We start from the raw sequence: 27,188 nt of genomic DNA, 5'->3' as shown, positions 1-27,188 counted from the left end.
AGTAAACATTAGTGATGCACACCAAAAAACCCACTCCAGTTACTGACCTTAAATAAGCCTTTAATTGCTTTTACTCTTTGCTTCTTCCCAGAATGAGGCTTTGGTTATTTGGTTATTATGGTGCTAGGAATGGAGGAACCCAGAGCCTCATGCATACTAGGCAACTGCCTACAATTGAGAGATTATTTAGAATGAGAGTCTAAAACAGCTAAAGGTTCTCACAGCTAATTTTTGACAAGACCAAACGTTCAGTCTAGAAAAGATAGATGTGTTACTTCCATTATTACATAAGAATCATACCACCAGGCGCTGGTGGCTCATGCCGGTAATCCTAGCTACTCAGAAAGCTGAGCTCTAGGGCTGGGAAGGTGGCTCAGTGGTAGAATGCTTGCCTTGCATGCATGAGGCCCTGGGTTCGATTCCTCAGCACCACAGAAGCAAAAAGAAAAAAGCCGGAAGTGACTCTGTGGCTCAAGTGGTAGAGCACTAGCTTTGAGCTGAAGAGTTGAGGGACAGTGCCCAGGCCCAGAGTTCAGGCCCCACGACCAGACCCCCTCCCCCCCCCCCCAAAAAAAAAAAAAAAAAGCTGAACTCTGAGGATCATGTTTCAAGTCTAGCCTGGCAGGAAGTCATGAGATTTTTTAGCTCCAATTAACCACCAGAAATAGTGCTGTAGCTCAAAATGGTAGATTGCTAACCTTGTGCAAAAGAACTCAGGGACAGCACCCAAGTCCTGAGTTTGAGCACCACAACCAACAAAAAGAAAAAAAATCATGTAATTCCTTTGTCATATGGGCAGATTAGAAAGACCTGTGGAGGTCTAGTCTTTCCAGTTGGGAAGCTAAAGCCTCAAAGGACATAGTGACCTGTATTCAAGACTATTTTGGACCTAGAACTTCACTGTACCCAGCAGAGAAGGCCCACAGTGTCCTTTCATGATATATAAGCAGTTGCTAGTTTCTGTGCCTTTGGCAACTCTCTTTAAAACTTGATGAGTAGGGCTGGGAATATGGCTTAGTGGTAGAGTGCTTGCCTAGCATGCATGAAGCCCTGGGTTCAGTTCCTCCATACCACATAAACAGAAAAACCCAGAAGTGGCATGTGGCTCCAGTGGCAGAATGCTAGCTCAAGGACAGTACCCAGACCCTGAGTTCAAACCCCCAGGACTGGCAAAACAAAAAAAAACCTTGATGAGTAGAGTTAGGGATGCAGCTCAGTAGTAAAGCACTTGCCTAGCATGCGCTGAGGCCCTGGGTTTGATCCTTAGCAATGTAATATAAACCCCAACCTACCATGCAGTATACCTGATCAGTCATTCTGCAGCCCATCATATCAGGGATGAGCTGATAGTAGGCCAGGAGTAACAAGGCAAGAGAAAAGAGACTTAAGCCAAGAGCTAAGGTGCTGGCCACTGATAAAGACCTTGTGAGCATGTACATGTACTATATCCTGCTTTTAGTTACAGTGCCAAGTGTGTTCAACAGGAGCCAGGTTCTCTTTTGTTGTTGTTTTGTTGTTGGTTGGTTGGGGGGGCTTGAACTCTGGCCCTAGGCGTTATCCCTCAGCTATTCAGCGCAAGGTGAGCACTCTACCTGAGCCACAGTGCCACTTATGGTTTTCTAGTAGTTAATTGGAGATAAGAGTCTCATGGATTTCCTGCTTGAGTTGGCTTTGAACTGCAATCCTCAGATCTCAGCCTCCTAAGTAGCTAGAATTCAGGTATGAGCCACCAGCATCCAGCTGAGCCAGGTTCTCTTAAGGAAATGACTTAAGGGTTTCGTTCTTTAGGTGTCCCTTGTAGTGTCCAGAATTGGTTGGTGTCAGTACTTCCTTTGGGTATGAAACAGTCAAAGCAACAAGCCCTTCCCTCATTCTTGCCCAGATATGGTCCTACATTGTCTGGAAGGTCATGAATTCTCTTTCACAGCAGGGCCAGGGTATGGCTCAGAGTTGGGGCTGGGGTCAGCTATCCAGAATGGAGGTGGCTTTGCTTAGCAAGGGGAAGTTGGGTCCGGGCTTGACTCAGAGGAGTAAGTGTGTTTGTGTTCTCCATTATCCTCTTACATTTGCAGCTGGAAGATGTAGAGTGGGAGGACTGGGAATGAGGGGAGCCACGCAAGCTGCTCCCCAACCTCTGCGACACCTCTCACCTCCCTCGCTCATCTCAGCCAAGCCCTGGAAGACACTGACTGAGAATGTCCCTCCAGAGGTCTCTACCATCCAGAGACTGGTGGCTCCCTGCTGCTCTTTGGGCCTCTGATCACACCTGGGAAGGGGCTTTCTTAAATCCAAAACCCAGAAATCTGACTTGTGCCAACCTTAGGATCACCTAAGGGGAAGGACACTACCCTGTCACTGGAGAGCCTACATTTCTTGCTGAATGTCCACTGATCCCATGATCTTCTGTTGGGAAGCCCCAGGGGAGAACGCTAGCCCTTCTGTGTGGAGACAGTTGAGCCACCAGTCTCCTGAGGGAAGCCGAGACAACGCTGGCTTCCCATAAGCACAGGAGGAGGGCCGAGCCACCTGCCCACGGCCAAACTGCTCCTGTCTCAGTGGATAAGAGGCATTTATCCCTGGGAAATGTGCCTCTCTCGGGAGTCTCCCCCTCCAAGGCATTTTCTACTCCTAGAAAAGTTCACTGGGGTTCAGAATCTTAAGACCAAATCTTAACCCTCTCCTTTTCCTCCAGCCCAAACTGGGATGTCCCCTCACTTCCTAGGGCTTCTTTACATCAGATGCACCCAAGTCCTTAGCCCAGCTGTGCCACTGCAAGAGTCTGCTCTTGCATTCTCTCCCTTTCCCCAAGGGAGGGGACCACTTCAGGCCCTTTTCTGTGCGCTGCCTGACAAAATACCTAATCAAGCAGCTACCTACCTTGACTCCCTGTAGCTATCAGTGGTATGAATTGATGAGCAAAAAGTGAGGACTTAAGAGCTCTGGTAAGGCTTCTCTGCCTCGGCCCTCTGCTTCCAAAGGAACAGGGCTGGGTAAAAGTTCTGAGACTTAGCAGACTCTGCAGAGGCAATCCTTCAGAAGACAAAGCTAGCCTATGGCTCTTACCCTCTACTCTGGTGAAGTTGAACCTTTGTTGGGGCAATGAGGACTGCAGGGATTCCTGGAGACCTCTGGTGCTTCACAGGTGTTGCCTGATGATTGTTGTTTGTAAGCTGGTGTGTCCACCAGTGATTTAAAGGGATCATGGTGGGGACACAAGAGTAGTAGGCACTTCACTGCAAACCTTCAATAAGGGGTGGGGTAGAGAGAATGCTCAATCTTATTTTGACGGGATGGGGTTTTTCTCTTTGTAATTACTTCTTTAGTTTAATTAACCTTTTGGTTGTTGTGCAATATTATATATTTTAAATTATAATGCATCTCCCCAGAGTATTTTGTAGCCAAGAAAAGAAAACAGGAAAAGGTTTAAAAAAAAAAAAGAAAAAGAAAAAAGATTCTAACAGCTGTTAGTTTTGTAATTAAAAGGAACAACAACAAAAAAAAAACTTTGTCTTGAACCTTTTACAGATTTGCCATAACAGCATTAAAGAAATTCAACAGAAGTCGGAAGTGTCCAGGGATCTGTTTCTGTCCCCCATGGCAGCCACACTGGAGCCTGGGCAGGACTCACACTGCAGGGTAGCTTCCCACTTGGAACTGGGGGTATAAGTTGGGGCATAGCCAGGGTCCTAACCTTATCCTTACCTCAGACTTAGCTTGTCCTCTGGGATGAGAAAGGGACGGGGCCTCAGTAGGCCTCTCAGCAAAACAAGGAGTCGGGAGGTGGTTTCTGCATTCCCATCACTTCTGCTTTTATTTGGAAAAGAAGCTGTAGCAACAGTGTTTCCAACTGCTCCAGTCATTTGTCTCCGCTCCTCCCCTTTCTGGGGTCTAATTTAATTAGCTTTAAACACCTGTATGAAAAGTACTTGCCAGCTGTTAATAATAAAAGGGAATTGTGAATGAGATCCTTGGTTCATAAAGATCTTTAGAGGGGAAGAGTAGTGTAAGTCTAGGGAAGGGTATATGTTAGTTTCAGGATAAGTAAGCTTAAAATGTAAAATATATATCACCATTTTAGAAGCGGGTTTTTAGGTTTGCTTTCTCCCCCTACTTTATTGGGGAGGACTTGCCATTGCTTTTATCAATTGCTTGCTAGCCATGGGTGCCAACTAACTTCTTCAATTGAAGGCCGGAGGATCATGTCTGGTTCCAGGAGCCGCTTGAGCAGGTCCTGGCATTCGGTCGAGATTCCCAGATGAGTGGGGAAGGACACTCCCTTCTGCTGCTGCCACAGCATCTTGGGGATGTCTGTGTCGTCAAAAGGTAGGCTGGCACAGAGCATGACATACAAGACTACGCCCATGCTCCAGATATCACCCTTCTTGCTGTCATGGGGAATACCCTGCAGCACCTCAGGGGCGGCATAGGCTGTGCTGCCACAGAAGGTTTGACTCAGCTCCCGGCGTGACTTGGGCACCACCTTGGCAAAGCCAAAGTCAGTCAACTTCAGGTTGAAGCCCTGCAACAAGGCGTTCTCACATTTGAGGTCTCGGTGGGCCACGCCACAGCCATGGCAGTAGCGGATGGCCTCGACCATCTGGCGGAAGAGGGCCTTGGCCCGGCTCTCAGGCAGTGGCCCCCCATTCAGCACACAGTCAAAGACATCCCCGCCCTCAGCCAGCTCCATCACCAGGTAGATCTTCCCATCGGCAGACTCCAGCATCTCATACACCCGGATGATGTTCTTGTGGTCCAGGGTACGGACGATCTGGAGCTCCCGGGGCAGGAATCTCTGGATAAACTCTGAGGAAACATGGGAAGGAGAGAGTCCTGACTTTGCTTTCCAGCCTTCAGTCTACCACCCACTATGGCTGGTGGTCTCAAAAGTGCCTAGCAGCCAGAACATTGCAAAGAATTTACATCTATTTATTTTGGTAGTTAATACATTGTCATAAGAACTCTTCCCTGCCAACTTAAAAGGATTAGCATGAGCAGTCCTTGAAACTTCAGATATCAAAGCCTTGGGGTGGAGGGATGGAATCTCAGGAGGCCCAATAGCCAGAGTGGAGAGCCAGTTCCTCCCACCAGTGCTTACTGACTAGTTCTTTCCTGGAGCCGGAGCTTCCCCTTTCCCATCTCTACCTGTCTTAGCACCAGGTCCTGCCCTCCACTAGCCCTAGCTATGGCCTCTGCCAGTCTGGCCCCTCCTGGAATACATGTCCCAGGATTCTTCACCTTGAATCTTAGTCTTGGGTGCTGTTGGACTCCCACATCCCGCTATTTCTCACCCCCAGACCATAATCTGGCTCCCTTTCCTGGGCTCCCAACTAAAGGAGAAGGAATGTTTCCTTCCTCCCCCCCTTCAGAGAGGTCCCAGCTCACCTTCTGGCCCTCCCATCTTGTCTATAATTTTAATTGCCACTTTTCTTTGGTGTTTTTTGGAAAATGCTTCTTTGACTTTTGAGTAGGTCCCTTCCCCAATGGTCTTGCCCAGCTGGTACCCATTGGAGAGCAGAAATTCCTCCATGCTGTCTAGCGCCTTCTATCACCCTCTCAGCTCATGCTGCCTCTGCGAGGCAGCGCTACTCCACCATCGCCCTCGGCCTGCTCCTTTTCCTCCCAAGGACTTCATCCACAGCCGCCTCCAGCGCTAGAACATTCTCCGTCCGGACACAGCCACGGGTGGTGGGGAGGGAGAGGGTCAGACATTTTAAAACTCTAGCCCAATTGTGATGTAAATGCTGTGTGACCCTTGGCCAAAATGGGCAGTAGCCCTACCTTCCCGCACCACACCTGCAAAACAGCCTGGGCCAGGTCCCCGCCGCCGCCGGCCCGGCGGTGAGATGCAGCCCTGCCCCCGAGAGCGCTCGGGGTGTGTGTGGGGGTTCGGGAGTGCCACGCCCCCCGGTGTGGATGCTGCCTCGGCAGGCCGTCCTTGACCCCAGTGCCTCCATCGTGGGGGGCCCGGATGTCCAGACGCAATGGCCAAGTCCTGGGACCCCGGATCGGGTCTGCACAAAGTGCCGAGGCGGCCCGGGTTCCCGGGCAGAGGAACGGGCTCTGTGAGGTCACAATGCCGCCCTTCCACTGGAGGCCACGGCCGCCGAGCGCCGCAGACACCTGCCCGGCTCCGCCTGGACCGGAGCGTCCTCCCGCGGCCTGGGCTCAGGCAGCTGCTTCCAGCCTGGGACCGGCCTCGGCCTCGGCCTCCGGCAGGTGAGCCACCGCCCAGGGGGCGCCCGGCGGCCCGCGCAGAGCGCCTGGGGCCTGGACATGAGTGCCCAGGAGCCCCCGCAGGGTCGACGATTCCCCATTGAGGCCGGAGACTCCCCTGGCCTTGCCGCCGCCCCCGAGGCCCAGGACAGCCCGGAGCCGGTCACTACCGAGCACAACCCTGTCAGGTGAGGCCGGCGCCCTGCGGGCCCCGCCCCGCACCCCAGCTCCCACCCCGCCCCCAACTCGGGCCTCGGATGATCCCCGGGGCGCCCCCACAGCTCGGGGGCCCGGCCTGCCGGCCTCAGCGGCCCTGTCCGCGCCGCTTTCCTCAGGCCGCTGCGTCGCTGCCCTGGCTGCCACTGCCTGACGCTGCTGCACGTGCCCATCGACGTCTACCTGGCCATGGGCGGGAGCCCGCGGGCCCGCGCCACCTGAGCGCGCCTGCGCACGGCGGCTCCGCGGGAGCCGGGCTGGAAGAGGCCCGACGAGGCCCGCTGCGGGCCACCACGCCGAGGTCGCACGCGCCGAGCACGAGACAATGATGCACATTTTAAAATAAAAGAATGATGCACATTTTAATAAAGCACAGCATAAACTGTTCTTTCCACTCCGGGCTGGCCGTGTGTGTCTGTCCGTCGGTTCCGGCAGAGTGCAGTAGTACCTTCCTTTCGCTCTGACGGCCTCCTGCCTTGGCCCCTGCCCTTGCGACCCCGCCCTTCTGCACCAGCCTGTGTTATTCTCCATCCCCAACTAATTGCTGGGCAGATGTCAGCTTAGAACAGAAAGAGACTTCAGGCTAGGAATGTGGCTTTGTGGTACAGTGCTTGCCTTGCATGCATGAAGCGGTGGGTTCCATTCCTCAGCACCACATAAACAGGAAAAGCTGGAAGTGGCGCTGTGGCTCAAGTGGTAGAGCGCTAGCCTTGAGCTGAAGAGCTGAGGGACAGCGCCCAGGCCCAGAGTTCAGGCCCCAGGACTGGCAAAAACAAAAAGAGACGACCATACAATGCCCATGTCATTCTCCCATGATGGAATTGTATTTCGTGTTTTTGTTTTTGGCCCTCCAGCTTGCCAGACCAATTCTCTATCACATGAACTATACCCTAGCCTTCTAAAATTAGGTTTTGCAACCTCCTGTTTTGCAGTACTTGTAGCTTTGTGTGCTAGTCCTGAGGCTTGAACTCAGGATCTGGGTGCTGCTCCTGAGCTTTTTTGCTCAAGGCTAATGCTCTCTAATACTTGAGCCACATCTCCGTTTCTTGCTTTTTTGTGGTTAATTGGAGATGCATCTCACAAATTTTTCTTCCCCTGGCTGGCTTCGAATAGCAATCCTCAGATCTCAGCCTCCTGAGTAGCTAGGATTACAGGCATGAGCTACCAGTGCCTGCTAGCACCCGTGACTTTGGTGTTGAGGTTTGGGATTGCACAAGAATGTTTTGACTTTTGGTTTCCCACGTTGGGTAAAGAGGTCATTGGGAAAACCTTGGTTTCATTTCTTGGTTTTCAGGGGAAGGTCTTGCTCTAAAACCCCCGGATGATGGGCAATGCTGGTATACTCCTCAGATTAATGCCTTAAGATCCACAGGCAAGCCTGTTGACACCAAGGCTGCCCAGGTGTGGTAGTGTTTAAGCTGAGCAATTTCCAATTTTGCTACCAGGAGCTTGTATATGTTTTTTAGTATTGGAAAAAAAATGGACACACATATCAAGTCATTTGCCCGCTGAGATCCAAGTACAATTCACTCATCATCTCTTCCCTAACCCACACAGGGTAGAAATCCAAGCTCTCCATTAGTGCACTTCAGATCCTGTGGTCACTAAAATAGACACTTTTTTTTTCTTGTCCATGGGGCTTGAACTTAGGGTCTGGGTGCTGTCCCTGAGCTTTTCTACTCAAGGCTAGTACTCTACCACTTTGAGCCACAGCACCACTTTTGGCCTTTCTGTTTATGTGGTACTGAGGAATTGAACCCAGGGCTTCATGCATGCTAGGCAAGCACTCTACCACTAAGCCACATTTCCAGCCCCTTTCTCCTTTTTGATAGTGTGCCACTATGTACCTCAGGCTGTCCTCTAACTTGTGGTCTTCTTGCCTCTGCCTCTCAAGTGCTGGGATTTAGATATGTACTACCAGGCCTTTAGCCAGAGTCTTTATGAACCTGGGTACTAACCCAGGCTTTATTTGCTCAAGGCTAGTGCTCTTCTACTTGAGTCACAGCTCCATCTCCAGATTTTTATGGTTAGTTGGAGATGAGTCTCATAGACTTGTTGTTGTTGTTGTTGATGGTTGTGGGGCTTGAACTCTGGGCTTGGGTGCTGTTCCTGTGCTCTTCAGCTCAAGGTGAGCGCTCTACCGCTTGAACCACAGTGCTACTTCCAGTTTCTGGTGGTTTATTGGAGATAAGAGTTTCACAGACTTTTCTGCCCGGGCTGACTTTGAACCGCAATCCTCAGCTCTCAGCCTCCTGAGTAGCTAGGTTTACAGGCGTGAGCCACTGGTGCCAGGCTTTTTCTCTTTTAATCTCTCTCCTTTCCCTTCCCTACTGTTCTTGGTCTTTGGTTTGTTTTTGGTTTGTTTTTTAAAGGAAACTGATCTTGCCAGTGAGGGCCAGACCCTGGGGCCCCAGGTAGAGTAAGCATTGTGGGTACAATCCAGAAGCAGAAGGACAAGTTCAAGGAATTCAGTTTTCACTGAAACACTCCAGGCCCATCCCCGGTGCTGAGAGACCCATCTAATGCGAAGGATCAGGAATGGCTTAATAGAAAAGAAGCTAGATTAGGAACACTTAAAGAAACAGGCTGAGGAATTCGAACTTTGTAGGTGACAAAGTATCAGGCTCCAATCTGTGTCATTTCATTCTCCTATTTCTCTTCTGTTCCTTTGTCTTTCCTTCTGCAAAAGCCCAAGTTCAAGTCGTGCCTCTCCCATTTTCTTTGTTTTGTTTGTTTGTTTGTTTTTGTCGGTCATGGGGCTTGAACTCCGGGCCTGGGCGCTGTCCCTCAGCTCTTCAGCTCAAGGCGAGCGCTCTACCACTTGAGCTACAGCACCACTTCCGGTTTTCTGGTGGTTTATTGGAGATAGGAGTCTCACGGTCTCTCCTGCCCGGGCTGGCTTTGAACCGCGATCCTCAGATCTCAGCCTCCTGAGTAGCTAGGATTACAGGCGTGAGCCACCAGCGCCCGGCTCTCCCATTTTCTTTCTTTTTTTTTTTTTTTTTTTTTTTGTCGGTCATGAGGCTTGAACTCTGGGCCTGGGCGCTGTCCCTTAGCTCTTCAGCTCAAGGCAAGCGCTCTACCACTTGAGCTACAGCGCCACTTCCGGTTTTCTAGTGGTTTATTGGAGATAGGAGTCTCACGGTCTTTCCTGCCCGGGCTGGCTTTGAACCGCAATCCTCAGATCTCAGCCTCCTGAGTAGCTAGGATTACAGGCGTGAGCCACCAGCGCCCGGCCCATTTTCTAACTGTACAACATCAGACTGATTTTCTAAGTCTCTCTTAAGCCTCCATTAAGTCTCTCTTAAGCCTCCATTTTTAGATCTGGAAAATGGAACTAAAGTTACCTTCTGCAACAATGAGGCAATCCCTGGGACAGCCCCTTGAAAAAAGAGGTGGAGATTGCTGTTATGCCAATTTGTAGCTACAGGGGGCAGTAAAGAGCCAGCCAGCCTAGGACACCGATATCTCCCCCCCCCCCCCCCCCCAGGGCTGGGTGAAGGCCAGCTCTGCAGGAGACAGGGGAAACCCTCTTGCCTTGATCTGTCAACTTCCTAACAGTTCTGCTCAGGAGCCTAAGGATATTTCTAAAAGGAGGGGCATTTTGAGAAGACAGAACTACCTCTGTCATCTGAAGGGTAAAACTATCCGCAGACTCCAGTGCAGGACCTCCAGGCCTCAGCCTTATTTTCCGGGCCTGAGCAATGAGGAGGGACCAGCAACAGAGGATTTTTGAATCACTGCCTTCCCTGACTTCTCTCTCAGACATTTCATTAGACAGCCCCTCCCTAAGAGACCCCCTTTTAGAAGAAGGGGGCGAAGTACAGATGGACCCCCCACGTTTCCATGGAGATGGCAGGGAAAGGGTTGCTGTATCACCATGGCAACAATTGACGTCAGCACTACCCTTTCCCATTGCTTGATATGAGAGGGGGGCAGCCACCCCAACCATCAGCAAATCCCCCACAAAGCCTCCTCCCCTTGCTGAGCCAATCAGCCAAGGGGTGGACAAGCTTAATATAGCACAAGAGGTAAAAGCACAGACTCTGATGTCAGTCAAACCTTGGTTCAAATCTTCACTCTGCCTCATTTGAGCTGTGTGAATTTCAGCAAGTTCTTTAACCCCTTGGCTCCTGGGTTGGATGGGGATGAGCCAGCCTCTGAGGGCTAGGGTGAGCACTGCTGGGGCTCCACTCACAGGACATACACATTGACATTAGCTGACAAGCTTTCTGACCTGTTTGAAGGGTTGTGGCCTTTCAGTCCCTAGTGAGGGCCCCAAGACTTCCAAGGACTGGGCCTCAGGGTTTGAACATCCCAGGGCTGGGGTCTTCATTGGGGCCAGAGTGGGAATTCAAGGCTGAAGCCCTACCATATTGGAGTTCAAGCCTGACTTTCTTCTCCCTGCTGCCTAGTACAGGCCTTCTCAGCAGTCTCTGGCCTCTTAAGCATTAGAAGAAGGGTGGACAGTGAAAGCAGTGGACATCAGCCCCATACCAGGTAGAACAGGGGCTGAGCGTCACAGGAAACTGGTGACCAGGCCCCACCACCCTTGAAATGTAAGAACAGAGTCACTCTCATTCCCTCCCTCTTCCCCAACCCCCAGTCCAGGCAACCACAATTTATTTTGCCCCAAGCTCACTGCCACCACCTGAGTGAGGCCCCGGTTACTACCCATCAGATGCCTCTGGGAATTCCATAACCAATCTCTCCTTGTCCTTCCTCAATTGATCCCTGAATTACATAATTCATAAAGACCATAACCCCAGCCATGCCACTCCTTTGTTGAAATCTCATCAATGCCTTGTCCAACCACATTGGAACAACACTCAGTGCCTCACAAAGTATCCTTCCTACCTTTTATTTATTTTTTTTTTTTTGCCAGTCCTAGAGCTTGAACTCAGGGCCTGGGCACGGTCCCTGATCTTCTTTTGCTCAAGGCTAACACTCTACCACTTGAGCCACAGTGCTACTTCTGGCCTTTTCTGTTTATGTGGTAACTGAGGAATGGAACCCAAGGCTTCATACATGCTGGGCAAGCACTCTACCAAGCCCCATTTCCAGCCCATCCCTTCCACCTTTAAGCACCTGTGCCTTCTGCCTGGAACAGTTTCCCTGAGAACCCCATGTACCTCTCAGGTTGCCACCAGTTGTCACTTGTCAGGGTGGACTCCTTCCAGAGTACCTGCCTCCCATTTCACTCTCCTCCCATCCTCTCCTGGAGCATTGGCTGTCTCACACGTTGCTGGTCCCTGTTTAATGCTGTCTGGACTCACTGAGAGCAGGGCTATGTCATATTCCTCCTTGCATCAGGAACCTTCAAATTAGACTAGCTAGTGAATGGCTACTTGATAAACCCATAGACTTCACAGTGCAGCCATGGTGCTGTGGAAAGAACTAGCAGGACTACCTGGCCTGGCTCGGGAGTGGGTATGGCTCTGATTAAGAAACTGACAGATGAGGAAAACTTAAGAGCAGAAAGTGTTCTTGCACTGGGATTGTGTGTGATCTGGAACTGAGGAAACTGCAAGGGGACATAGAACATACCCATGGTTTGGAAGGACAAACCTGGCTGCCCTGTTGAGACAGCCAATAGGAGATCTAGGGTGGCAGCAAAGAGGCAGGAAGATGTTGCAGCCTCTCCAGAGTCGGGTGATTGGACCTTGAACAAGGTATAGATAGTAAAAAATAGAGGGAAGTCAGCTGGGAAGGTGGCTCAGTGGTAGAGTGCTTGCCTTGCATGCATGAGGCCCTGGGTTTGATTCCTCAGCACCACATAAGCAGAAAAAGCCAGAAGTGGTCCTGTGGCTCAAGTGGTAGCGCGCTAGCCTTGAGCTGAAATGCTGAGGGACAGCGCCCAGGTCCAGAGTTCAGGTCCCACAACCGTCAAAAAAAAAAAAAAAAAAAAAAAGGAAGTAATGTTAGATGTGTCCCTGAGAGGGCAGGGTTTCTTGAATATGGATAGAAGGAGATGGGGCCAAGTCTAGAACAAACCCAGATTTCTGGTTCAGGCACCTAGAAAATAACCAAACGGGGGAACATGGGGAAGAGCAGGCGTGGGGGATGATTCCTGTGAGGTGGGGCCTCCAGGGGAGACCTTCAGGAGATAGGTATGGAGTGGAAGAGAGGGGGCTGGGCTGAAGCACAGAAATGTTTCTGACGCAGGCTGAAGGCATGGGAACCATGAGTCTCCCAGGCACAGACTTGTCCAGAGCCCCAAAACAGCCACGATTGCCCAGGAGCAGAGAGTGAGGATCTTGCAACATTGCAACAGCTGGTAAGATAGCAAGAAAATTAAGAGGGCACACTGTCCCGAAAACAAGGGCCCCAAAGTATTTCAAAGAGGAGGGAGTTTTTGACTGGGTCCAAGTCTGCCTCTGCTGAAGGATCAAGTCAGATAAAGAATCGCAAGCATCCCTTAGCTTTAGCAGCTAGGAGGTCAGGGGTGACCTTGAGGAACTGTTCCCGTGGAATGGTGGGGGAGGAAGTCAGATTGCAAGGGGTCAGACAAAGAAGGAGAAACAAACTCTGTCAAGAATTCTGGCTGTAAAAGTAGCTGGAGCAGGGTGTGAGGTCAAGGAGGGTTTTCTGTTCTTTCAAAGATAGGCAAACTGGAGCTTGCTTGTTTGCTGTTGGTAAAGAGCCATCAGGGAGGGATAGGTTGAAAATGGGAAAAGGGGATTGGAGGAGGGAGATTCCCCCAAGGAAGGAAAAGAGATTAGATTCCTAAATATGGCTGCACAATTGGTGGGGGTGGGGACAAGCCAGGGCCTGTGCTGGGCTCTGGGGGCTCAAAACAGCTGCCCACTATCCCTGGCAGCCAGGGTGAGTCACTGGGGGGGAAATAGCCCAAACTGGCAGTGTGGGAAAAGGAGCTGGGCCAGCAAGTTCCTCAGGATCCCCAGGGGGGCAAGGAGTAGAGCCCAGCCTGGGCTGGGAGCCCTGAACCCCATTCTCTGAGTAGCACAGGGCCATACATTGGCGGGGAGGGGTGGGGTGGGGGGCGCACACTACTCACAGGTTTAGGTAGGTTTGTCAGAAGCTTGGGTTTTACTTTTGTTTCTCTCTACTTCTCTTTGAACCTCAGTTTCTGCTTTAGTCAAGAGTGAGTCAAATCAGACCAAGGATTTTTAACTTTTCTTGAGAAGAAGCATTTTCTATTCTTTCCAAACATGTGTGCTTGGAAGTTTACAGACTGCTAAGGAGGGGACTATGAAGAGTGGGTTTCCTAGCTGAGCACTGAGGCTCACGCCTGTAATCCTAGCTACTCAGGAGGCTGAGATATGAGGATCATGGTTCAAAGCCAGCCCAGGCAGGAAAATCTGTGAGATTTTTATCTCCAATAAACTAACAGAAAACCGGAAGTGGCGCTGTGGCTCTGATGGTAGAGCGCTCACCTTGAGCTGAAGAGCTCAGGGACAGCGCCCAGGCCCAGAGTTCAAGCCCTACAATCCAGGGGGAAAAAAAGAGTAGTTTCCTCTGAGGATTCTGTCCAGGGTGGGAAAGTAGAGGCTGGAGGCCCCTGGATAAGAGGGGGAAATGGAATTCTCTCAGTGGAGATCTTTTTGCTCTCACTGCCTCTGCTGAGTGCTCTACCTCTTGAGCCGGAGCACCACTTCTGGTTTTCTTTTTTGCCTTTTTTTTTTGGGGGGGGGTCCGGTCGTGGGGCTAGCACTCTACCACTTGAGCCACAGTGCCACTTCTGGCTTTTTTCTTTTTGCTTATGTGGTGCTGAGGAATCCAACCCAGGGCCTCAGGCATGCAAGGCAATCGATCTACCACTGAGCCACCTTCCCAGCCCCCACTTCTGGTTTTCTAGTGGTTAATTGGAGATAAATCTCACAGATTTTCCTGCCAGGGTGGCTTTGAACCATGATCTTCAGATCTCAGCCTCCTGAGTAGCTAGGATTACAGGCATGAGCCACCAGCACCTGGTAGGTGGGATATATCTCTGGGGAACTTGAAGATCTGGTGATCAGTGGGGCTGATGTGGCTGGTAGAGGTAAACCTCAGACTAGGCCTAACCCGGCACCAGCTCTGTCCCAACCCTCTCAGCTCCTGGACCCCTCTGCCGGCTGATGCCGCCTGCTAAAAACAGCACGCCTGGGGTGGGGGACACACAGGGCTTTCAGACCTGCCCCTCCAAGCCCAGATATTAAAGAGGCCAAAACTGGGACAAGCATGCTCTTCACCGAGGCTGCCCACTTCGTGGTGGATTTTCTTCTGTCCGGCTGAGGAGCCCACAGGAGGGCAGGGGTGAGATAAAGCCCCCATGGCCTAGGTCCTCGGGAAGGTGACGGTGGGGGTCCCTCAATCTCCTTCCCAATCTCCATCCTTCTAAACTGACCAGATCCACCCTGACCCATGCCCGGCTTCGTCAACCCCAGGTGAGCAGGCCCTCTGGGGTGACCGACTCCCCCAGAGAAGGCCCCAGGCCACGCTCCCACACCACCTGGACCAGGAGCTATTTCTGGGGCAGGGGGAGGGAGGGCGGTGTGCAGGGGTGGGGAGGAAGCTTGCTGGAGCCCAGCGGTCTCCCGCAGCATGGGTGACTACTGATTGAGCCCGCAATGGCACAGCCAGGCTGCCCGGCGCCGGCCGGCGCGCAAACTGCAGCTGCAGCCGGGGACCACCAGCCGGGCTGGCTGGCGTGCGGTCCACACACTGACCCAGCTTCTACGGCGCGAGCGGAGGGCGGAGCCCTGGTGGGCGAGATGGGCGTGGTCTGCTGGGGGCGTGGTCTGATGAGGGGGTGGATACCTACAGGCGTGGAAGCGAAGGGGCGAGGCGGGGTGGAGGGGGTGAAGACCCAGAAGATGAGGGATCCTAGTCTCTACCTTGTCTACCCGTGGCTCCCCAGCTGCAGGTGGAAGTACTGGTGGCAGAACGTTAACTACCGGTACCTGGGCAAAAGGAAGAGAAGCCTAAGGCCCTTGAGAACTAGTGAGGGGCGGGGATACAGAGGGAGTGGTCGGAGAGCGGGGTTCGTGAGGGGCGGAGCTAGCTGGGGGTATGGAGAAGGGCCCGGTGGAGCTAAAGTTGTCACCTGCAGATTTGGTCAGAGGTCAGAGGACACAAAGCAGTTGAATCCTAGTGGGAGGCACCCTGCCTGCAAACGGCCCTAAAGGGGTTAGTAAAAGATTTGGGCCAGATGCCGGGGGCTCACACCCATAATCAGGATTTGGGCCAGATGCCCGGGGCTCACACCCATAATCAGGAGGCTGGGATCTGAGAATCTAGGTTCAGAGTCAGACCAGGCATTTAAGTCCTGAGACTTGAATTCTAGGCCTGGGCACTGTCCCTGAGCTTCTTTGCTCAAGGCTAGCACTCTACACTTGAGCCACAGTGCCACTTCCGGCTTTTTCTGTGTATGTGTTACTGAGGAATGGAACCCAGAACTTCATGCATGTTAGGCAAGCACTCTACCACTAAGCCACATTCCCAGCCCTGTCCCAGGTTTATACATCAACTTAATCACTGGTACACATTCATAGGGTAGTTGAAGTTTCTGCTCTCCTGGAGCTTGAACTCTGGGGAGCCATCAAAACAGGTCGGAGACAAACTGCCTGGTGTGTGAGAAGATCAGAGGTGGGCCAAGTGCTCTTTACCTGGGATGGGCAGAGATTTTGTTTTGCTGACAGGTCTAGACAGTGCCAGATACATGGTGGAGCTCCATAATGTTGAATGAGTTACTGGGTTGGTCAAGAGGGTCTGTCTGAAGAGCTAAGTCTTAAACTAGTCTTGAAGGATGCAGGATGGTTATTTCCAGTCCCTGAGAAGTTTTGGGGCTGGGAAGAACAGAGTATGTGTGGTTGGTGATCCCTTGCTTCTGGCTCTGTGATGGAGAATCTTATTGTTCTCTTTATTCCTATCTATTGTGTCTGTGATCTAAGGAGACCTAGCTTGGATTTAAACAGGGCCCCTCTTAGGTCCCCAAGGTATTTGCCAAGCTAATTCACTCCACTGGCCAACTCTGGACTGACCAGCAGGACCTAGCCACTCCCCTGGAAGCAACTCCTCCCCCAGCAGCATCGGTCCCATGACCTAGGCCTTTGACGTAGGGCAGCATCCTGCAGCTGGGAAGGAAGTCTTTAGTCCTGTCTAACCACAGCCCCTGCTGAGGCAACCCAAGCCCTTTCCTTTCATTCATGTGGGAAGAGGGGAGGAGATGGGCTGGCTTGGACAAGGATCTAAGTAAAGACATGGCTCTGTGTGTGTGTGTGTGTGTGTATGTGTGTGTGTGTGTGTGTGTGTGTGTGTGTGTGTGTGTGTGTGTGTGTGTGTGTGTACCAAGTTGATAAACCTCAAAAGTCAAGGATAATCACTTGTATTAGTAGCTCCTCTCATGTGTATTGTCTTATTAAATCCTTATTAAACCACTTTAAAGATGGAAACTCAGGGAGGTACAGAGAGGGAAACAGTGGCAGAACTGGGGACCAGAAGACAAGTGTCTTGATAAAATAGCAATAACAAGCAAGGTGCAGATGGCTAACTACTTAGGAGGCTGACATCTGAGGATCATACTTCGAAGCCAGCCTGGGAAGGAAAGTCCATGACATTTTTATCTCCAAGTAACCAACAGAAAAAAGTCATAAGTGGAGTTGTGGCTCAGGTGGTAGTGTACTAGCCTTGAGCACAAAAGCTCAGGGCAGTACCTGGGCCCTGAGTTCAAGGATCAGCACACACACACACACACACACACACACACACACACAAAGCAATAACAACAACTAGTATTTATTCTATACTTACTCTGCCAAGGACTATGTCCTCTTTGAGCCTCATCTCTGCCCTGTGAGGTAGGTGCCATCAATATCTGCATTGTCTTCAGAGAAGTCTGAGGCTCACAGCCATTGAATGACTCCTCCGAAGACACCATCGAGTTCATGTCAGAACTGGATTGGAATCCAGGCCTCCATTTTGCTTAGTTGTACTCCTAATAGCCTGGGGCTCCACAGAAGTGTCACATGCCCCTATTTTCCAGGGATTTGGGGACACAGGCTTCATTTAGGCTCTTTGCAGGATGATCCCAAAGTAGATTTGTGTCAAGCCAGGGATGAGCAGGAAGATGGCACCATCCAAGGTCCTCTGTCCTTCTCTCTGGATGAAGATCAACTTTTCCCTCCTGGACCTTCTGAATTTCTGCCCTTCATGCTCCCAGTAAAAGAGCTCCTGCCTCTCTCAGGCCGACTCCACTTTCTTGGGAATATAATCTGTTTTGTTTCCATTGACATACTCTAAGCTGACTGAACCTACAGAGGTAGGGGCTGCTGTCCCCCCACTCTCTTGGCCTACATCACCTATCCCACTGTCCCACTTATGAACCCCCAGAAGGGTAAGTCAGTTCAGCCAGACCAGTTCTTGTTCTCTCACTTTCCTCACCACAGAAAGGAGAGACCTACAGCTGAATAGAGTCTCAAGAGAGTGGCAGTTTTGGGTACAGTGAGTCCTCTGATTGGTCAGGAAAGATTTCCAGAGGGTGCTTTGAGCTGGTTCTTTTTTTTTTTTTTTTTTTTGCCAATGCCAGGGCTTGAACTGTGGGCCTGGGCACTGTTCCTGAGCTGCTGCTGCTCCTGCTGCTGGTGCTTCTGCTACTGCTTCATCATCATCATCTTCTTCTTCTTTTTTCTTCTTTTTCTTCTCCTTCTTCCTCTTCTTCCTCTTCTTCCTCCCCTCCTCCTCCTTCTTCCTCCCCTCCTCCTCCTCCTCCTTCTTTTGTCGGTCATGGGGCTTGAACTCTGGGCCTGAGCACTGTCCCTCAGCTCTTCAGCTCAAAGCTAGCACTCTACCACTTGAGCCACAATGCTGTTTCTGGTTTGCTGAGTGGTTTGTTGGAGATAAGAGTCTCACAGACTTTCCTGCCTAAGCTGGCTTTGAACTGTGATCCTCAGATTGCAGCCTCCTGAGTAGCTAGGATTACAGGCATGAGCCACCAGCACCTGGCCCCTAAGCTTCTTTTGCCCAAGACTAGCACCCTACCACTTGAGCCAAAGTGCCACTTTTTCTGTTTATATGGTACTGAGGAATCAAACCCAGGGCTTGATGCATGCTAGGCAAGCACTCTACCACTAAGACTCCTTCCCAGCCCTTCCCAGCCCTTGACAGGTAGGAGGCTGTACTTAGGACTCAGAATTCTAGGAAGAGGGATGGTATAATTACAGGCTGAAATGGTCATTCCAATAACCATCCATGAGACTGGCAGCTAGATAGGCCTTCTGGCAAGGCCCTCTGGTCCTCCAGCAAGGACCAGAGCTTCAAGCACCTCTATGGCCAGAAAGAAGACTTGGTACAGGAGGAAACAGGAAACTCCAAACCAGTGTCAAGAGGAGGAATGTGGCCCAAGGGGAAGGGCAGGAATCTCTGGCCCTTGACTGGTTTCAGGGCCTCAAGATGCCTGTCCCTGTGCTTTCTCTTTTTTTTTTTTTTGGGGGGGGGAGGGGAGGTCCGGTCGTGGGGCCTGAACTCTGGGCCTGGGCACTGTCCCTCAGTTCTTCAGCTCAAGGCTAGTGCTCTACCACTTGAGCCAGAGTGCCACTTCCAACTTTTTTCTTTTTTTGCTTATGTGGTACTGAGGAATCGAACCCAGGGCCTCGAGCATACAAGGCAAGTGCTCTACCACTGAGCCACCTTCCCAGCCCCCTGTGCTTTCTCTTACCCACTGTTCCAGGTCAAATGTGGGACTGAAGCTGGCAGCAGTCCTACCCAAGGTGTGGCACAAAGGGGTGACTGACAAAGGAATGAGTCTTCAGGCTGCCACTCTGATGCCTCTGTTCAGTGGCCCATCCTCCCCAGTCCATAGACCCACTTCTCAGCATCCTTGGCCCTTTGTGGGACTCTCAATCACATAAACCTCTAACCACAGAGGTGGCCCATGAGAACAGATTGCCACTGCCAGCTCCCTTCCTCCACAAACAGCCCAGCTCCATCCCTGGGCTCTTTGTTCCCTGGACATCTCTCAAGTTAGAGCTACTATCGCCTTTTTTTTGGTCCAGTCATGGGGCCTGAACTCTGGGCCTGGGCGCTGTCCCTCAGCTCTTCAGCTCAAGGCTAGCACTCTGAGACTTGAGCCACAGCACCACTTCCGGCTTCTTTCTTTTTGCTTATGTGGTGCTGAGGAATTGAACCCAGGGCCTCATGCATGCAAGGCAAGCACTGTACCACTGAGCCACCTTCCCAGCCCCCAGGCCAATAGATTCTTACTGGGCTCCCTACCTCTAATCCTGTCTCTCCCAGAGCCTCCCTGGCCTGATATCTGTGCTCTACAAGTCTCTGTGGACCATCCAGGGTGACCTCTAAAGGCAGCTGGATTACTGAACAGAGGTCTGGGCTGAAGAGCTTAATTCCAGTCATCATCATAGATTGTCTCATAGATACACATAGGACAAAGGAGAGAAATGGGCACAAGCACAGACAGATCTATCAGATAGATCTTTTTTTTTTGCAGGGGGAGGGGTCTGGTCGTGGGGCCTGGGCGCTGTCCCTCAGCTCTTCAGCTCAAGGCTAGCGCTCTACCACTTGAGCCACAGTGCCACTTTTGGCTTTTTTCTTTTTGCTTATGTGGTGCTGAGGAATCGAACCCAGGGCCTCAGGCATGCAAGGCAAGCGCTCTACCACTGAGCCACCTTCCCAGCCCCAGATCTATTTTTTTCTTACTCTCCAATGACGATTTCTCCCCATCCCAGACCTATAGAGCTAATGATATCCCAAAGCCTCCTCAAGTCAGCCTGCCCCACCCAACCTCTATTTCCACACACACCCAACACTTTTCCTTAAGCCTTGCAGTGTGGGGTGGTTACTCCTCCACACTGGCCCCAGCCAGATCCTCAGCAGCATCCACTGCCTTTCTTCCTCACTCACATCCTGTCTGCTGCCCTGAACCCCTCCCCCTCTCCTTCACTTCTTATTTTCCTCTGCCTTCTAGCAGCATCTGACCGTGGATCTGGTCCCTCTGGAAACCATTTCTGCCTTCATCCTTGAGGACACCCCTTCCCCAGGCTCACTTCCTCCTCACTGGCCACCACTGAATCACCCAGGGGGCTTCCCGTCTCCAACCCCACAGCTCCATGCAGAGTCTTCTGTCTTGTTAAGCCACACTTGGCCTCCAGTAGATCTCATCAGTCCAAGGGCTTCAAGTTTGTGGTCACCTCCAGCTGTTACATTAACAGGAGACATCTCTGAAGTTCAGCCTCCATTATCCACTAGCTGCCAGCCTGCTGTCCCCAGGGGCCTATCTAAACATCTCCAACTTGGGCTCCAGGCTACACTCTTAGCCCAGCACTAAGAGCAGTGAAGAACACATGCCTCGGGGCTGGGAAGGTGGCTCAGTGGTAGAGCGCTTGCCTTGCATGCCTCAGGCCCTGGGTTTGATTCCTCAGCACCACATAAGCAAAAAGAAAAAAGCCGGAAGTGGTGCTGTGGCTCAAGTGGTAGAGCGCTAGCCTTGAGCTGAAGAGCTGAGGGACAGCACCCAGGCCCAGAGTTCAGGCCCCACGACTGGACCAAAAAAAAAAAAAAAGAACACATGCCTCGGAGAGGATTGGGGTTGGCTGCCTCTCCCTGCCATTTTCCTTCGGGCCTCATCATCTCTGGCCTGGATTACTGCAGAGAGCCGAGCTCCTGTGGGGCAGAGAAAGAGGACAATCCAGCAGAGAAGACTGCCTGGGAAGAGGCAGGAAGGAGAAGGAGGCATGGCTAGGCTGGAAACCAGGCCATTTGGTAGGGATTATATTGGGAAGAACTTAGATGCAAGGTGCAGACTTGCTTCTAAGAGCCCTAGGGAACCACTGGAAGGCTTAAATCCAAAGGGGAGAATGTGTAATTTCACATTTTATTCACTCATTCATTCATTTGTTCCATTTGTCTTGTCAACAAGTATTGGCTGGGGGTATAACTCAGTCAGATAGGTATAACTCAGTGATAGAGCACTTGCCTAAATTCATGAGACCCTGGGTTCCATCTAGCACCCGGATGCTCAGATGTATTTTTCTACTGGAAATTGACCCTGAAATAGTAGGGAACAGCTAGGGCACAACTAAGGCCAGAGAGGCCAAGACTCAAGGCTCAGCCATGGGAAAAGAATAGTGCCAGTGACTCATACCTCTAATCCCAGCTACTCAGGGAGCTGAGACTGAGGATCACAGTTTGAGACTCTCATCTCCAATTAATCACCCCAAAAGCCAGAAGTAGAACTGTGGCTCAAAGTAGTAGAGCACTAGCCTTGAACAAAAAAGCTAAGGCACACTGTCCAGGTCCTGAGTTAAATCCCCAGAATCCCCCCCCCCCCCCTCACTGTAGGGACTTGTCCAGAATGACAAAGCAGGAAGGTAGCAATAGGAATAGCCCAGATCATCTGGGGGGAAGAGGCTGAAACAAGAGAGCTGAGGAGTGAAGCTACATCCTGTAGATGGAGGAGTGGGTAGGAGTGATTAGGGACAGGACAGGGAGAGAGCTTCAGTTTCCCTTTTGAAGGGACTTCCCCTTGGCTGGAAAGTTATAAGCAATCCACATTCTACTGCTAGGCCAGTCCTTTCTCATAGACACAGGGAGTTGAAAAGAAGGGAGGGGGGGGGAGAGCAGAAGCCCAAGATGAATGGATTGGATTTCTGATGACCTCATCAACTCAGCAAAGGTAAGCAGGTAAGCTAGGAACATGGGCCTCATGGCTATGGGGGAACTAAGCACCAGAGACAGCTCTACTGCAGGAGACTGATTGGACTCCATGTACTTTATGCATCAACCCATGTCCTACTCCCCTCTCTTCCTCACCACCTATTCTGCCTCCCACTCCAATCCCTTCCTACACTCCAGGGGAAGGGGAAGGGGAGAAACAGAAGAACTGGCAGGCTTAAAGTTCTGAATTTTCAGAATTCCTGTCCTTGTGATTTGATCACTGGATGCTGGGTCCCAAGGAGGGAATCCCTGAGGTGGCCCAAAGTCTATCTCTGAGTTCAAGGCCTTATCAATGGCAGGGAAGCTACAGACCAGGTACTGCTGATGGCCAAGCCAGAATTCAGCAAATCCACGCCCATGAGGAGCCCTGGTTCTGGGAGTGAGGCCGTGGGAGTCCCTGCAGCTGCCTTGCTTCTCCTTGCCAAACCCCTGACTGCCCTCTCAGCCTGAAGTGCCTTTCAGGATGGCTGAGCTTCAGCCAAGCACTACCAAACTATCAAGAGTTCTGGAAACTTCTCTTAGTCCCCCCTCTTGCTCTGTTCCTATCAGCACTCTCCACTCCCTGGCCTCAGCTTCCTCTTCTCCAATGGGACCATCAGATGGTGCACAGCTCACCAGGTCCTGACGTAATAAGGTATAGAGAACAGTCAGAAGGGCAGGGCATACAGTAAACTCTTAGTCAATGTTCACAGACATGAGTATTAGTATATATTGGTCCTTCCTGCTTTGCTGTTCCTTTTTTTGTTTTAAAGGTACTGGTCCTTGAACTCAGGGTCTACCCAATCTCATTGAGCTTTTTTTTTGCATGTCTGGCACTCTACCACTTGAATCATACCTTCATTTACAGTTTTTTTGGTGGTTAATTGGAGCTAAGTGTCACATGAACTTTCTTCCCTGAGTTGGCTTTAAATAATGATCCTCAGATCTCAGACTCCTGAGTTGCTAGGATTACAGGTGTGAGTCACTAGCAAGCTCCCGCCTCCTTCCCACCTTCCTATGTCTTCCCCATACACGGCTGGGCACTCTGAGGTCCTTCCTGTCTCTAGTCTGCTGGCCTCTTCCTGGCCCTCCTGCCTGCTCCACCCATGCAGTTCCTGCTTGCCCAGGTACTTCCTGGTGCTGCTGCCTGCACTCCTGGACTGCAGTTACCCTCTTATTGGCAGCCACCAGAGGCCCAGATTTCCTGGGGCTGGTCCTGCCTTAAAACCTCTACAGCTATTGTCCCCATAAGGTCACTAGCCAGACTTTGGGCCCTGGCCTTTGGCTCAGGAAATGTGTGCATGTGTGGGCTAAAGCAGTGTTGACCTCAGTCTGCCTGCTGATATCCGCCGGATGGAATGTTCCCAGGGCCCCGCAAACTCAGTGAGTTTCAGCAACTTTCCAAGTTCTTCTGCCTCAGTCAATGGATCTGCTTCACTCAAAGAAATGCAGTGGTAGCATTGCTAACACCCCTCTTATGTCCCCATGATCACAGTACCTAGTTAGTCTGAATCCTGGAATCCTCTGTCTCAAACCTTGCTCTAGACTAGGTCTTTCCCTCCACCCCCAACTGCACATACCTGTCCTCTCTCCCCCTTATGGAGAGAGATAGGCAATGGCTTACCTCCTAGCTGCCTGGAAAACCCCTGAAAGCAGGGATCTTGGATGATTCACTACTTAGCCACTCAAGTGTGAGCAGGAGGGACTGGAGTCTCTGAGACTATGAATCAGGTGCCTATCTTCTTACTGTACAGATAAGCACACTGATGGCTGAGAGGGCACTGGTGCACAGAGCAGGTGAGAGCAGGAAGAGGCCAAGCTCAGCAAGACTGAGGACTCCAGGTGAAGCAGATGCCCCCAGCAGAGATGTGGCCCCTGTTGCTGGGAACTAGGCTATGCTAAGTCACAGTCCCTGCAGCTTCCATTGGAATGGAGTTGTGCCGATGTTTGTTTTCATTTTGAGGCCTTTACACAGGCAAGTTCCTTCACCAGGAAGCTCATTCCTCCTCTGATTAGATACTCCCACCCATCCCTTACCAGGCATCTAATCTAGCCTCAGGTTCCCCAGGGCCTCAGCGGCCACACAGTACCCTCTTCTTCAGGGGGCAATGTTCTCTTTTTTTTTTTTTTGTCGGTCGTGGGGCTTGAACTCTGGCCTGGGCGCTGTCCCTCAGCTCTTCAGCTCAAGGCGAGCGCTCTACCACTTGAGCTACAGCGCCACTTCCGGTTTTCTGGTGGTTTATTGGAGATAGGAGTTTCACGGTCTCTCCTGCCCGGGCTGGCTTTGAACCGCGATCCTCAGATCTCAGCCTCCTGAGTAGCTAGGATTACAGGCGTGAGCCACCAGCGCCCGGCGGCAATGTTCTCTTTTATCCTTCCATTGTCCATCTCACACTGTATCTCTGCAGAGGCCCCAGGTTTCTTCTAGAAACTCTAATCCCTAGGTTCTGGGTCTGAGCCCTCCCTTACAGAGAATTGGGACAGATAGGGGATGTGTGAATATGGGCATCGGGTCTCTGCAGCTTCTCTTCCCCTGTCCATTCTCATCATCCTGTCCTTCCGTTCTGGCGACACCTCACATGTCTGACTACCACAGTCTCAGTGAGTCACTGTGCTACACAGACCCCCATGGGAATACTCATACCAGAAAGTAGCAATGGGGCCATGCCCACACCTGCAGAATTCACTCACCCAGGCCTCCTTCTCCCCGCCACTCACTGACACACCCAATCACAGTCAGACAAAGTCACTAACAGTCTTCAGGAAGGACAGACACACACCCAGAAAATCTCTGGGCATTATCATATCAAGGCTCTCTCTTGAATCCATAGGTTCAGGCATATACAGCCACAAATGTACACACCTGGTCTCTCTCTCTCCCCTCCCCCCCCCCCCCCACAAAACCATCCCAAAGTCTTACACACAGACACAGAGCAGTACACACAGTCACAAACAGAGAAAAACAGACACACACAGTTGTACACTGGCCCTGGGAGACTCAGAACAATGGATACATTGTCTGGCTTGGCAGCAGCTGGGGAGAAAGGAGCCACAGTGTAGACAGAGGAGGCTGTGGGGGTGCTGTACTTTCATTCTAAGCATCCTAACCCTCCTTTTCCCTCTTCCAGAAGTCAGATTCTTCTGGGGCCTGGATGTGTTCAGTGATTGGGCTCCCAGGTGCTCCTTCCCCAGACTCCTGGGATGCCTGTTGGAGTGAACCAGACTCCCTTTCAGGCTCTCAGCCTTGATGGCTCCTCTCTCTCTAGATTTGCCTCTTATCCCTGCCAGGCAATGCCTTGAGTTCTGCTTAGAACCTTTGACTTCAGCCCTCCCAGGACTCACAGGGTGTCCATTTGAATCCTACTAGCCAGTTCTTGGCAACACTGCAAGTTCCTATTGTGGCTGAGACAGATCAGGTCATGATGGCCATCCCTTAGTAGTAGCAGGTGAAGTCACTGTACTATTAGTGAGCTGTAGGAGCATGGTGCCTCTCCCCATCCCCAAACTAGCTCTTGCTTCTAGCTTTCACTAAATCTCAACAAGAAATTCTTCCAGGGGTATCCTGGAAAAGAGATCTGGGTAGCCCAGATCTCTCCCAGCTCTCTCACCCTCAGCTACAGGGAACTGCTGTGTGCATTTGGGTTTTCCCATTCTGAACCTGATATCCAGGTCTCTAAAATTTGAGGGTGAGGCTAATAAAGTATTCTATGGTTTCAGAGTGGGGGCGAGGGATGAAGGATGCAGAAGTAACCAATACAGAAGCCACCTCGGCCCTCCCCAATGCTCTGTGGCTAGATCTGTGGGGAGTTTCCAATTTCTCAGGCCCTGGGGTGTCAACACACTGCACAGCTTTGGGCCTCCCAGGAAGCCTTGCCTGTAGGAGGGAGGGACATGCTGAACCATTTAGGACACAGCCTTACTTTTGCAAAACTTTGCCTCCGCCAGCTATCATCACTGTACTCCTGGGATTTGAGGGCAGACAGCCATGGACATACATCTGTGGCTATCCAGTAGTCTGGGGTTCTCGCTGGAAGATGTAGAAGAGGGAAAAGGTCTTCAGCCACCTTCTACCCTGCTCTGCTTCCAGCTCCCAAGTTCTCAGGCAGGGTTGAAGGATGGGCAGTCTTAGGAGTTGTTCCTAAGGGAGTGTGCCCCTATCCTTCAGAGCTGGAGTGTTTGAGTCCCACACTGGGGTTCTGAGGGGAATTCTGATGTAGGGAAGCAGACCTAGGGGGAGAGGACATAAAAATCAAGTCAGACAAAAATATTATTTTTTTTTGGTCGGTTGTGGGGCTTGAACTCTGGGCCTGTGCGCTGTCCCTGCACTCTTCAGCTCAAGGTAAGTGCTCTACCGCAAGTCAGACAAATTATACTAGCATATCTGAGCTTCACACCACTCGATTTTCAAAGGGACCGTGGAGATATCCGTCAAGGGCACCCCCACTCCTGTCCCCTAGCTGAACTTCATAATGGGTCCAGGCTGAAGGCAGTAGGGTTGATTTCTCCGTTCTGGATCAGGATGCCAGGCCACCAATCAGCAGAGAGGAGAGAGATCATGGGCGTCCTTCACAGTCTGACCAGAGTGACACGGAGTCGCGTCCGACCCCCCCAGGCTGGCTGCAGCAGGCAGGCAGGGACGTGGGTGGAATCTCTGGCCTAAGGTGGTGCCGAACTCTGTGCGAGGCCCTGCAGCTGCGATGACCACATACTGTATTTTGGAGCACAACTCGGGACCAGCCGTCTGACGAGTCTGGGCAAGTGAGCCCTCCCGAGTTCAAGGAGAGGCTGCGGGGCTGCCAGTGCAGGACCAAACCTCGGGAGCCACTCCGCCGTGCAGGGCCGCCCACCGTGAGAGGGGGCGGGGAGGGCGGAGAATGCTCGCCCCCTTTCCTCGAGGACTCCCCCCCCCCCCATCCACCGCCCCGCTCCGCCCTTCCTCGACCAGCTCTCTGGAAAACCACACTTTTCCTTCCCGCGCCGGACCGTACCTGCCCTTGGCAGTGGGGTGGGATGGGGCATCAGACCTTCAGCGTCGCCCACTGCGCAAGTGGGGCTCGCGACTCGACCCCGCCTCCGCCCCTCGATTGGGCGCTTATTTAAATACCCGGCCC

The 27,188-nt window shown here is 51.7% G+C and overlaps 3 protein-coding genes across 4 annotated transcripts in view; 2 read left to right on the top strand and 1 right to left on the bottom strand.

Annotated features, from left to right (window-relative positions):
* The window catches only part of Bsdc1 (BSD domain containing 1), a 28,485-nt gene extending 24,534 nt beyond the window's left edge, over positions 1-3,951 (top strand). Inside the window, exon 11 of one of the 2 annotated variants that reach the window (XM_070008767.1) lies at positions 2,073-3,951. In XM_070008767.1, the coding sequence (XP_069864868.1) occupies positions 2,073-2,105 (33 nt within the window). In that variant the 3' untranslated portion in view covers positions 2,106-3,951. The remainder of the gene's footprint in view (positions 1-2,072) is intronic. The other variant, XM_070008768.1, reaches the window with a different exon arrangement.
* A 140-nt stretch (positions 3,952-4,091) lies between these two features.
* Tssk3 (testis specific serine kinase 3) lies at positions 4,092-5,527 on the bottom strand. Its single transcript, XM_070008770.1, has 2 exons — positions 5,383-5,527; positions 4,092-4,803 (listed from the first exon to the last, which is right to left on the bottom strand). Exons 1-2 carry the CDS (start codon positions 5,525-5,527, stop codon positions 4,142-4,144), a joined length of 807 nt encoding a protein of 268 aa, XP_069864871.1. The 3' UTR covers positions 4,092-4,141.
* A 145-nt stretch (positions 5,528-5,672) lies between these two features.
* On the top strand, positions 5,673-6,823 carry Fam229a (family with sequence similarity 229 member A). The gene is made up of 3 exons (XM_070008771.1): positions 5,673-6,216; positions 6,258-6,401; positions 6,549-6,823. Exons 1-3 carry the CDS (start codon positions 5,969-5,971, stop codon positions 6,649-6,651), a joined length of 495 nt encoding a protein of 164 aa, XP_069864872.1. The 5' UTR covers positions 5,673-5,968; the 3' UTR covers positions 6,652-6,823.
* The last annotated feature ends 20,365 nt before the right edge of the window (positions 6,824-27,188 follow it).

This window comes from Dipodomys merriami, unplaced genomic scaffold (genome assembly GCF_024711535.1).
Source record: "Dipodomys merriami isolate MVZ:Mamm:240054 unplaced genomic scaffold, mDipMer1.0.p SCAF_71, whole genome shotgun sequence".
Taxonomy (NCBI): domain Eukaryota; kingdom Metazoa; phylum Chordata; class Mammalia; order Rodentia; family Heteromyidae; genus Dipodomys; species Dipodomys merriami.
This window is presented reverse-complemented; position numbering and strand designations above follow the sequence as displayed.